This window comes from Girardinichthys multiradiatus, chromosome 10, assembly GCF_021462225.1.
Source record: "Girardinichthys multiradiatus isolate DD_20200921_A chromosome 10, DD_fGirMul_XY1, whole genome shotgun sequence".
Classification (NCBI taxonomy): Eukaryota; Metazoa; Chordata; class Actinopteri; order Cyprinodontiformes; family Goodeidae; genus Girardinichthys; species Girardinichthys multiradiatus.
In genome coordinates, this window is record NC_061803.1 from 2,233,716 (window position 1) to 2,246,149 (window position 12,434).

The 12,434-nt window shown below is 47.2% G+C and overlaps 1 protein-coding gene across 2 annotated transcripts in view; it reads left to right on the forward strand.

Moving 5' to 3' along the window:
• Positions 1-8,216, forward strand: part of LOC124875190 (SH3 and multiple ankyrin repeat domains protein 1-like) — a 71,011-nt gene extending 62,795 nt beyond the window's left edge. For both annotated transcript variants that reach the window (XM_047377172.1, XM_047377173.1), the window contains exons 26-28: positions 14-3,227; positions 5,265-6,161; positions 6,436-8,216. In XM_047377172.1, coding sequence (XP_047233128.1) covers positions 14-3,227; positions 5,265-6,161; positions 6,436-6,487 — 4,163 coding nt within the window. In that variant the 3' untranslated portion in view covers positions 6,488-8,216. The remainder of the gene's footprint in view (positions 1-13; positions 3,228-5,264; positions 6,162-6,435) is intronic.
• The last annotated feature ends 4,218 nt before the right edge of the window (positions 8,217-12,434 follow it).

The window sequence follows — 12,434 nt, forward strand, 5'->3', positions numbered from 1 at the left end:
TTTTGGGCTTTAGGTGTGACAGAAGAAGAAAGGCAGTACCTCCACCCACCTGCTATGAAGCTGGCTCGCAGCCTTTCAGTGCCAGGACCAGAAGACATCCCACCACCCCCTAACACGTCTGCCCCAGAGCCACCTTTATCTGCAGGCCCTTATACTGGTAGAGGGCCTGCTATGCCAATTCCCTCTATATCTCAAGCCCACTACCAGCTCCACTCACAGCCAGCACATCGTACGCAGGCTGCCTGGGATAGGGGAGGACCTGGCGGGATGAACCAGCAGGTCATGGTTCCCACCCTCCGCAGGCAGTCAGATGGACTGTCTATAAGAGAGCCGGAGGCACCTCGGAGAGGTGGTGGCAAAATGGGAGGGCTGAGGAGAGGATACAGCAGTGCCACACCACCAACAAGTGCAAAGCCAAAAGCCCAACAGGGACAACATCCTGCACAACTCCCCAACCGGGAGCAAGGTGGAGGAGATGGAAGGGGAGTAGCGAGGCGCGGAGGTCGTGGAGCTTTGATTAAGCAGTCAAAGGTGGAGGATGGACTGAGACAACATAGGGGTAAAGGAGGTGCAACCAAAGAGAAGAGTTCCATCCCCATCCCCACTATCATTGTCAAAGCGCCATCCACCAGCAGTAGTGGTCGAAGCAGCCAGGGTAGCAGCATGGAAGCAGAGCCCTCCCAGGACGTAGAGGATCAAACCTCTGGAAACACAGCCCCAGACAACTCCAGCACAAGCCTACCCTCACCACTCACCTCCACACCACCTCAACCGACTACACCCAATTCCTTGCCTTCATCGAGCGCTGCACCTGCTGTGTCTTCACAGCAAAACCTGGAAAAGCTGGACTATACCTCAACATTTGGCACAGCATTTAGTGGAGGAGGAACGCGCAGGGACAGAGAACGATTAAGAGACATGAGAAGAAAGAGCGCATCTTTCTTTCAGTCATCAGAGGAAGACATCCAAGGAGAGGCAGGAGGCGGAGTTGGGGGAGTAGGAGAGGGAGGAGGAGGAGCACATTTGGTCCAAGTTCAGCCTTTGCAAAGCTCAAAAATGGAGGTGCCTACCCCTCGACTTCGACCTTCCAAATCTATAGATGAGGGCATGTTTTCTGGAGACAACTACATGAACTATTCCAGTAGCATGCCACCAGCTTTTGGCCTTCCAGAGTACTCTTCACCTGTCCTTGGTCAGGATGGGCAGCCCAAGTCAGCTCCCTCAGTCTATGGTATCCAGCCTACAACCTTTATTCACCCACTAACAGGGAAAGTGCTTGACCCCTCGTCCCCACTTGGCCTGGCACTGGCTGCAAGAGAACGAGCTCTGAAAGATGACCGGAGGACACGCCGAGATGAGAGGCACTTTGGTCGGCAGTTGTCCACAGTTGGAGCCTTCCCCACACCCATTCAGACCCCAACACCCTCACTGTTTGCAACCCCAACACAATCGGCATACACTTCTCCGGTGTCCCTCCACCTTGGATCTCCCTCTGCCACCATCTCACCTGCATCTTTAAGCCGGCCGCAGTCACCAAGGATTTTACGCTTAGGAGGAGGAGGTGGGGAAAGGGTGGAGAGAGAAAAAGAGGGAGGACCTAAGGAGGGTCTTAGAGTTCGTTTCTCTGAGGACAGAAACAGCCAGTTTTCACCCCAGTACTACCCACAGAGCAGCAGAGAGAGAGAAAAGGAGATGTACGAAAGCAAACATGCTCAGTCTGTTCAGCCTCCTCCCCCACCAACCCAACCTGCTCCCCGTAGACCTACCTATCTGCAGATGGAAAACGTTCCCAACACGAGCTACATTCCACAGTACACTGTCCCCACAGCTCCATCACAGACTAATGACACAATGGGAGAAGCAAGAGCTGGGGCGGGTGGCCTGGGACTAATGGTACTTCCTCCGCCAGCTCCCTCAATAGATGTAGATGAAGAGTTTGTTTTTGCAGATCCCTTGCCCCCTCCTCTACAATTTGCTAATGGAAAGAATGAGAGAGCACTGGAGTTCTCTCAGCATCATCATCACCACCACCAGAGTCAACATCCTATGTCTGTTGCTCCACCTCCACCACCTCCTTCTTCATCTTCCAAGCCCTCAAATGCTCCCCAAACCTCCTCACAAGGTGGTGACTCTGCCGCTTCCAGCCTCACTTCCTATGACAGTGAAGTGGCCAACCTCACGCAGTCTGCGCTTTCTCCGTCGTATCCGTCCCCACAAATATTTGCACCGTCGTCTACCACCACCACCTCAGCAGCTGCTGTCCCTGTCACATCACTACACAGACCCCAGCCCATGTCTCATTCACACCCTTACTACAGCGCTAATGACCCGTTGGTTGGTGTTCAGACCTCAGCCCAGGACAGAGGCACAGCTGCCCTTACTACCACCATGACCTATGCTACAAACACAATGACAGCAACTGCTGCAGCCACAACCACCACAACCTCTCCAGCATCCTCTGATTACAGCATGGCTGGGGCCAAAATGAGCCTTAGCACAGGAAGTAAAGAAACCGATCTCACTTATTACAGTACAGGTATTCCCAAGAGTGGAGACTGGCAAGACACAGTGGTGGATTCTGGAATTGAGGAGCTGGACAGCCATAGCAGTAGTGACCATCATCTAGAAATGCTGGGACTGGGTGGCCTGAGAGGAGAAAAAATAGGACTTGGAGGTGATGGACGAGGAGGCGAGGGAGAAAAAGTCAGTGAACATCAGGATCCTTGCACAGCCTACAGGGGAGGCCAAACATTTGAGGTGCACACCTCCAAACTGGCAAACCCTGTCTTTCCAAAGGTGTCTCATTACAAGGAAGTGGAAGGGAGGGGCCCGCCTATAGCATTACGCAGGCAGAACAGCACCAACCCGGCTCCTTTGCAGCTGCAGAGACAAAGCCACCCTGAAGATGCCAATTTAGATATAAGTCTTGTTGACGACAGAAAGCACAAACAAAGTCGAAGAATTGAAGATGGCTTTAGCTCCGCCCTAGCTGCCTGTTTAGAGAGGCCCCTGGAACCTAGATCAGTGGTCTGGGGAGACATTGCAGAACATGAGCAAGCAGGAGTCCAGCATGGGGGTATGGTCTTGGAGGGTCGCAGACTTCACTCACCTTTTTCTGGGGTGAAAGCCAACATCATCAATGAGCTGAGCTCCAAGCTGCAACAGATGAGTGGCATGAAGAGCATGGATGACTGGAGCCATGCTCCTAAGTCCCCTGCCATGCATAGGTTTGTTTGTTTTCATCAACCTCTAACATGCAGGATGACTTTCTGGTAGCATTTTAAAAGGAATAGCACTAAACTATTTTGGTTACAGTGAGGTTCTGATAGCAGATTAAAAACATTCAATATCTCAAATGTGGTAGATAACTAGTGTTCTGCCCTTAATGAAACAGATTGGTTACCCAGCTGGGGAAAATACTTAAAACCTAGCCAGACCTAAATTCTGCAATAGTAACAACTCTGAGATCAAAATTCATGCAAGCACAATGTTGTAAAGCACTGTTAGATGGTTAATCATAGAGATGCTCCTACCAGGATTATGCTGCAGATTTCTGATCTCGGGTTTTTGGAAAGATTTAACCTGCCGATAACGATTTAGCCGATTCTAACTTCTTTTTTGGAACTACATTACAAGAAAATAGCAATAACATTCAGTATTTCTTGTCTTTCTGTCCGGAACTGTCATTAATTATTTGTATCAGAACCAGGAGTTTCTATAAAACAACGTTTTACTAATCCTTTAATGCAAAGACAAAGGGATTTTTGTAAAATGAGTTTAGGATCTTATGTTAGCGATTAGCATGGTTAGCATTACTAAAGCAGCACTCTCCGTGTTTATTTCTCGAAAATGTAGCCCCTTATCTTGACTCTAAGATTGTCAGAAAGCCGCCAGCAAAGCTACGTCCAGGGTGTTTCATGTTTTAGAGGATAAAACATGAAATATGTTTAAGAGTATAAAGCCTTTCTGTTATCTGTGCTCTCTCTCACAACCTGATTGAACCACAGATATGTCTCAACATGTAGAAAATTCTGTTTCTTTGTAAATAGCTTTACATCTTCATGCTTCCTCACTGATACATGAAACCAGGGATGTTACCATCAGCCTCCCGCTTTTGCTCACGTTGTTCAATTGGTGATTATGCTTCTGGCTTTCCTCAAAAACAGCTTTTTATTTAATATTGGTGGTTACAGTTTCAAGAGTAACAGTTTTCTAGTCCAACATACAGTAAGCATACCCATCATGTCAGCCATCTTTAATTCACTTGAAAACGAATTATTTCTTTTTCAACCAACCTGTCAGTTAACATTTAATTAACCCCTGCAAGCTCCAGATTCCATTAAACATTGACAATAATTATATCCTAATTAAGGATTTAATGATAAAAATTCATTTGAAAAGGAATATGAACCAAATGTCTTTTATTTCAAGGCAGAATATTTTGTGTCTCTGTTTTTAAGCTTAAAAATATAATATTCTATAGTGACAATCATGACTTTTGGCAAGAAGTGTATGCAGGACAATTAGCAATCATTGTGTACTAGCCATTTCATGACATTTAAAATGCAAGAAAGAAATTCAACATTTATATGTGAATTTGAGCGTGTAAAACGTTGAAGCCGGATTCCGATGTGGTCAGCACGACTGTTTACCCAGGGCGTTTCTGTGTCAGGGGCGGAACAAGAGCTCAGACAAAAAAGTCACTTATTGTGTGCATCCCGAACAAGATTTCTATTGCTTATTGCCCTGACCAGTCAGTCATTGGGGGGATGGGGACCCTGCTCTGCACAGTAAAAGCATCATAAAAAAATGTACTTTTTCAGTTTTCAACCAGCAGATCGGCCAATTCCTGTCAGCTGCAGATTTCTGTCTGCATCTCTACTCGTTTACATCAAATTTTATGGTAATCTAAAATCAAGACCATATCAGATCGGGATTTGTAAAGTAGCCATTGCACTACTGTTTACCTTTTACAGCAGTAGTCAGCCCAAAACACAAAGTTACATCTAGAAAAAAAGAGATCAGTTCAGCTTGTGTCGGGTAAAGGGTACCCTGATCCTACAGCACCAAGGGGGATTTGATGGACTGGTTGACTTCGGGAGAACAGTTTCCCTTCCCATCCTTCTGCTGCGTTAGTAAAGGTAGCTCAGATCATTTGAGCATAGGGAGTAAGAACCTAGCTTCTTGCAATCAGATACAATTAGATGTTATTCTGTGTCAATATTAATGATGTTACCAACGTGAAGTTTTATGTTGTCTTTCAGGTATTCAGCAGATTTTACTGATGCCTTCAACAGCCCACCAACCGGTCGCTCCACCTCGCCACTACCAACCTCGTCCCCGCAGCATCGACAGATCCTGACTCCCAATCTCTCGGCCTCCCCTTCTGTTTCTCCGTCTCCTCAGGTCCCAGTTCAGCGCAACTGGACCCGATCCCCTTCTCCTCAGATGCCTACTTCCCCGGTACATTCCCATCCTCCACATTCTCCAACCTACTGCCCATACCCAACATCACCTAAGCACAGATCTAAGTTGCGCAGGCAGACTTTTGATTTTCAGTGTAGTCCCTCTAAAGAGATGCGGTCCTCAGTTTCCAGGCGTCGGGCTCCCAGTCCTCTCATCTACAACACCGAACAGCCGAATCCCACGCCACCCAGGCCGTCCTCTCTCCCTATCCTGCCCTCCACACCTATCTACAGTAACCCCTTTGACTTTCCTGGCCCCCTCACTCCTCCGTCTCCTGGTCACTCTCTTGGAGATCCCTACCACGCTTCAGCTCCCCCGCTGTTCTCGCCATCTGGTGTGCCGAGTCCAAACCCTCTACTCGTCTCACGCTCTCTCTCCCCGACTCATTTCTTCTCTGGAGCCTCCTCCCCTTTGCATCTACCACCCAGCCCTTCCTGTCTCAACTATCCCCACCTCAGCCCTCCTCCCCCTGCCAAACCCTTTGCCATCAAGCCTCTACCCTACTGGACCAAGTACGACGTTGCCGACTGGTTGACTTACTTAAATTTGGGTGAACACAGGGATCGTTTTATAGACAACGAGATAGACGGATCTCATCTCCCTTCACTTACTAAGGACGACTTCTTGGACCTGGGAGTGACACGTGTGGGGCATCGAATGAACATCGAGAGGGCCCTCAAGAAACTCACTGACAGGTGAGGGAGGACAAAAGTAGGGAGATGTAGAGGTGACTCAATCAAATGGTCCTGAAAGAAGTTCTGGATGATCAAGGAAAGTCAAAGGGTCTCGTTAGCTTCATATAAGTTATTTCAACCATTCCTTACCTTTCGACATTCTTTATCCTTACAGTCTAATTAGTTATCCAATCATTTCTCCATCTGTTTGAAATTGAATTTTATCAACCCTATTTAGTTTGTAGTTAAAGTCCACCCATTCTTATCCTTTGATTTGGCCTCCTTTTCTCCCCAGGCGTCTCTCCTCTCCTTTGCATGTCCCCACGTCTCCTCGAGTCACAGACTGAGAAAGTGAAGGGATGGTTCAGAGGGGAAAGAAAAGGGAGAGAAACTAATTGACAAAGATGATCAATAACCGAAGATGTGCAAGAGAAGAACAGTGGACATCGACAGGCTAAGCCTAAGGGGGTAGAAATCTGGGGGACGGTGTTTGCTTCACTGCTCGTAAATTTATGGAATAAGTATAAAACAAGTCAGAATGTCCTGAGTTGATGGTTTATAAGTGAAAATATGTTTCTAAACTTTTGATGGACGGGCTTTTAATTAACGCACTATTTTGTGGTGTAAAAAAATAAACACACTTTCAGCATTTATTTTTTTCCTCCAGGCACAGCGACAGATGGATTCTCACACCATCTGGTGCTCAGAGCTGCTGCTGAGAAAACTTAAGTATAAAGACAAGCAGACAAATCGCCCAGGAAAATGTTATTTACTGTGACTGAAGCAGAGACTCTATTAAAAGCAGAGACGTGCTCATTCTGACGTCTGCTTTGTGCTATTCAGCAGATCAGATCCACACATTTTTATTTTGTTTGTAAATGATAGAAAACAATAGACCAAAATAATATATATATATATATATATATATATATATATATATAAACACACGCAGATTTGCCCCAAAGGATGCCCCAATAAGCTTTGTATGTTTGTACTTTGCAAGCCTTAAGTATCTATTACATGTTTTGCAGGATTAGTAAAAGAAAACATTTGTTTTGTACTCAGTGCTGACAGCAATCATTCATATAAAACTGGTCAGGGTGTTTTTAAACGTTGAGAAAATGAGGAAGAGATTTTTCATCCATAATTCTCCCCAGATCCAGACAGAACATCGGAGCAAACTCAGAGCGTTTTATCTCTGCTTTGGGGTGAAAGTAAAGGTCAAAGTTGTATCTTCGTGTAGGTCCGGTGATCAAAAAGGGCTTTTTTCTGCTTCTCTATTTGCCTAAATTTCTCTGTGAGTCAGCTTGTCTGATAATGTTCTTTCCCTGACTTATACCTTCTCTTCCTTTTTCCATACAAACAAACGCTTGTTCTGCTCCTTAAATAATTCGTTTTTTCTGTTTTCTAACCTGACGATCAAATGGTTTCACTAAATCTTGGGCTCGCATCAACTTTTTACAGGTTTTTGCTGAAATAAACTTAAAATTATGGTTTGTGTTACATCCCAAACTGGGCTTTAATTTAACATGCAAGTTTAAATTTAACTGTGGAGGCAAAACACACATCACTTATAGCTCTGTATGTAATGATGATAATGACAGCAAAGACAATAAAAAATATAGTATACTGAAAAGTATAATGTTAGGTATGTGAACATTTTTAAGAATCTCTGTCTTCCAGGTAGTGTGGACAAATTCTTTGACATTTTATGCTTAATTTTTGTTCTTTTCTGTAAATGCTTTCTATACTGCGGCGACCCCAGTGAAGCTCATTTTAAGGCCTATGTTCTCCATGTGAGCACCAAACTATGACCATGAGTATCTCCAGTGCTGTCTGCCGATGGACCGCCGCTCTGAGCGAACACGGACTGAGCAGTAGCGTAGAATGCATTACACCTTATGAATAGCAGAGTATTTTTAGGCCTAGTGTAATGCATCATGACTACATATTTTATGAGCATACGTATGCAGAGATAAAAGGTATATAAATATATATAAATTTTGTTTTGAATAAAATACAGTATATAACATGATAGAGGCTAAGGTGTTGAAATAAATACTGAAATAAACCCTTGCCCTGTGGTGATTCTCCAGTTTCTAACTCCAAAACATTCATATAATGAAACGGTTTAAGGTGTTTGGCTTAAATGGAGGCGCTTGGCAGCAGCTCTCCTCCAACCTGCAGTGGTTGAGGATTGTTCCCAGCGCCAGGGTTGGTGGGCAGAAAGACGAGGAGAGAAGGCTTGTTTGCGGGCGTGCAGCGGCTGAAACTCGGCTGTGAGGCATTAAGTAGATGAATGTCTGTTTGCAATCAGGGAGAACAGTTTAAGGAAGCAACTCAAAATGAAGCTATTTTTTCTGTGATTTTTTCTGTGAAGCTCCGAAGTGTTTTTTCTTCTTTCTTTTATTGTCAAAGTGAAGAAGGCCTTACAGGAAAAACTAAACCCACCCTTGTGGCTTTAAAGTACTTTGTTTGGGTCACTTGATGTGAGCTGACTCGTCGTTGAGCTCATTCTTGTTTGTCTTCAAAAGAAAAAGCTCACAATTTAACAGAAAGTTGATCAGTGAGCCACACTTCCTTAAAAATTTTCTCACTCCTTAAACTTTTTTTTAAATTTTGCCACAGCTAAAATCCTCAGTGCATTTAATTAGGATTGTATGTGACAGACCAACACAAGATGGTGTTTATTTGTGAAAGAAAATCATGCATAGCTTTCCAAATGTATGACATCCCTTCCTATTCAGCCCAGTTTGCCCTGTTACCCATAAATAAAACCCAGTGCAGCCAGTTGCCTTCAGAAGGTTCCTAATTGGTAAATAGATTCTAGCTTTGTGTAATTAAATATTATAAACCTATAAGATTAAATTGCAAGCCATTTTATGCTAATAGCTTCACTGCTTGTCGTAAAGACTTCATGAACCTCAGATAAAGGTGGAGCACTCAAACCTAAGGTCTTCTCATCATGGTGTGGGAGCAACATCCTTCATGGAGTAAAAAAATCTTTCAGCCTTGATCAGTTGGCCTAAAATATTATAATATAATAAAGTAAAAAATTTTGGCAAAAAACTATGCAAAAACCCTGGGTGTGACAGAAAACCAACACTGCACATCCTAACCATGAAACATGGCAGCGGCATCATCATGCTGTGGGAGTGTTTTTCAATCAGCAGGCACAGAAAGCTGGTCCGAGTTTCAGAAGAATACTAGAAGAAAACCAGAAGATCTAAGACTGGGGTGGAGGTTCATCTTCCAGCAGGAAAACCACCCTGACATAAAGCCTGAGATGCAATGGATGGTTTAGATAATCTGTTAGAAAGTTCCAGTCAAAGTCCAGACATGAATCTAATTGAGAAGCTAAAGCAAGTTGCTGACGTTCTACATCCAATCTGAGTGAATTTAAGCTCGTCTGAACATTTCAGTCTGTAGATGTCTAAAGCTGCTAGAGATAAACCCCAAAAGACCTGCAGCTGTAACTGCAGCAAAATATGGTTCTACAAGTACTGATTCAGGTGGGCTGAACAGAAATATGAAACTTACTCTCTGATTGTCTACACCTGTTCTGCAACTCACCTTTTTCTCCTTGTCTGTGTTCAAGTTATCTGATTCCTCTGGATCAGAACCAGACTGTTGTTGTTTTCTGTAAGTGAGGATTTTCTTTGGGATTTTTGTTGTTACCTTGACTTTGGTCTTTTGGATCAGAGGGCTTTGGATTGGTGAACTATCCTGGACCTCTGTTTTTTTTAAAGGACAAGGAAAGGAATTTTTGGATGAAGGATTTTTGATCTTCTGGCTAACCCATCCCCATGTCTTCTTCTTCAGTTGTAAAGCACCATATTGTCTCCTCCACCCTCCTAACAGCCTCACCCACTAAAGTCTGCTAACATCAGGAGGACTTCTTTACCTTCAGCAGCTCTCCTGATAGCCTTGAGAAGATGAATCTTAATTCCTCCTTGAACCGCCACCTTAACGTGGTGGAGGGGTTTGAGTGCTCAAATGATCCTAGAGGGTATGTTGTCTGGGGCCTAAATGCCTCTGGTAGGTCTCCCATGGCAAACAGGCTCTAGGTGACGGGTCAGACAAAGAGCGGTTCAAGAATCCCTCATGAGGATGAAAATATCGAGGCACGTGACGTCGCCCGGTACGGCGGAGCCGGGGTCCCACCCTGGAGCCAGGCCTGGGGTCAGGACTCGCTGGAGAGCGCCTGGTGGCCGGGTTTCTCCTCGCGGGACCCGGCCGGGCCAAGCCCGAACAAGAGACGCGAGGCCATCCCCCAGTGGGCCCACCACCTGCAGGGGGAACCGTGAGGGACCGGTGCAAAGAGGATTGGGTGGCGGACGAAGGTGGAGACCTCAGTGGCCCGATCCCCTGATGCTTAGGCTGGCTCTAGGGACGTGGAATGTCACCTCGCTGGGGGGGAAGGAGCCTGAGCTTGTGCGGGAGGTCGAGAGATATCGACTAGAAATAGTCGGGCTCGCTCCACGCACAGCGTGGGCTCTGGAACCCATCTCCTTGAGAGGGGTTGGACTCTCTTCTACTCTGGAGTGGCCCACGGGGAGAGGCGGCGGGCTGGGTTGGGTTTGCTTGTTGCCCCCCAGCTCAGCCGTCTCGTGTTGGGGTTTACCCCAGTGGATGAGAGGGTCGCATCCCTGTGCCTTCGGGTTGGGGATAGGTCTCTGACTGTCGTCTCGGCCTACGGGCCGAGCGGTAGTGCGGAGTACCCGGCCTTCTTTGTGTCCCTGTTAGGGTGCTGGATAGTGCTCCTCCCGGGGACTCCATTATTCTGCTGAGGGACTTCAACGCCAACGTGGGAAACGACAGTGACACCTGGAGAGGCGTGATCGGGTGGAATGGCCTCCCCGATCTGAATCGGAGCGGTGTCTTGTTATTGGACTTCTGTGCTAGTCACGGATTGTCCATAATGAACACTATGTTCAAACATAAGGGTGTCCATCTGTGTACTTGGCACCAGGACACCCTAGGCAGGAGGTCGATGATCAACTTTGTTGTCGTATCATCAGACCTTCGGCCGCATGTTTTGGACACTCGGGTGAAGAGAGTGGCTGAGCTGTCCACTGATCACCACCTGGTGGTGAGTTGGATCCGCTAGAGGAGTAGAAAGCCGGACAGACTTGGCAGGCCCAACGCATAGTGAGGGTCTGCTGGGAACGCCTGGCGGAGCCCTCGGCCAGGGATGTATTCAACTCCCACCTCCGGGAGAGCTTTGACCAGATCCCGGGGGATGTTGGAGACATAGAGTCCGAGTGGACCATGTTCTCCGCATCTATTGTCATTGCTGCTGCCCGTAGCTGCGGCCGTAAGGTCTGCGGTGCCTGTCGCGGCGGCAATCCCAGAACCCGGTGGTAGACACCGGCAGTAAGGGATGCTGTCAAGCTGAAGAAGGAGTCCTATCGGCTGTGGTTGGCTTGTGGGACTCTTGAGGCGGCTGACGGGTACCGTGAGGCCAAGCGTGCCGCGGCCCGGGCTGTGGCAGAGGCAAAAACTCGGGCCTGGGAGGAGTTCGGTGAGGCCATGGAGAAGGATTACCGGTTGGCCTCGAAGCGATTCTGGCAAACCATCCGGCGCCTCAGGAGGGGGAAGCAGTGCTTCTCCAACACTGTTTATAGTGGGGGTGGGAGGCTGCTGACCTCGACTGAGGACATTATCAGGCGGTGGAAGGAGTACTTCAAGGATCTCCTCAATCCTGCCATCACGCATTCCCTGGTGGAAACAGAGGCTGGGGACTCGGGGTTGGACTCTTTCATCACCCAGGCTGAAGTCACTGAGGTGGTTAAAAAGCTCCGCGGTGGCAAGGCTTCGGGGGTGGATGAGATCCGCCCGAGTACCTCAAATCTCTGGATGTTGTTGGGCTGTCATGGTTGACACACCTCTTCAACATTGCGTGGCGGTCGGGGACAGTGCCTCTGGACTGGCAGACTGGGGTGGTGGTCCCCCTACATAAGAAGGGCGACCCGAGGGTGTGTTCCAACTACAAGGGGATCACACTCCTCAGCCTCCCTGGTAAGGCCTACGCCAGGGTATTGGAGAGGAGAGTCCGGCCGATAGTCGAACCTCGGCTTCAGGAGGAGCAGTGTGGTTTTCGTCCCGGCCGTGGAACACTGGACCAGCTCTATACCCTCTACAGGGTGCTCAAGGATTTATGGGAGTTTGCCCAACCGGTTCACATGTGTTTTGTGGACCTGGAGAAAGCATTCAACTGTGTCCCTCGTGATGCCCTGTGGGGGGTGCTCCGGGAGTATGGAATCGGTGGCCCTTTACTAGGGTCCATCCGGT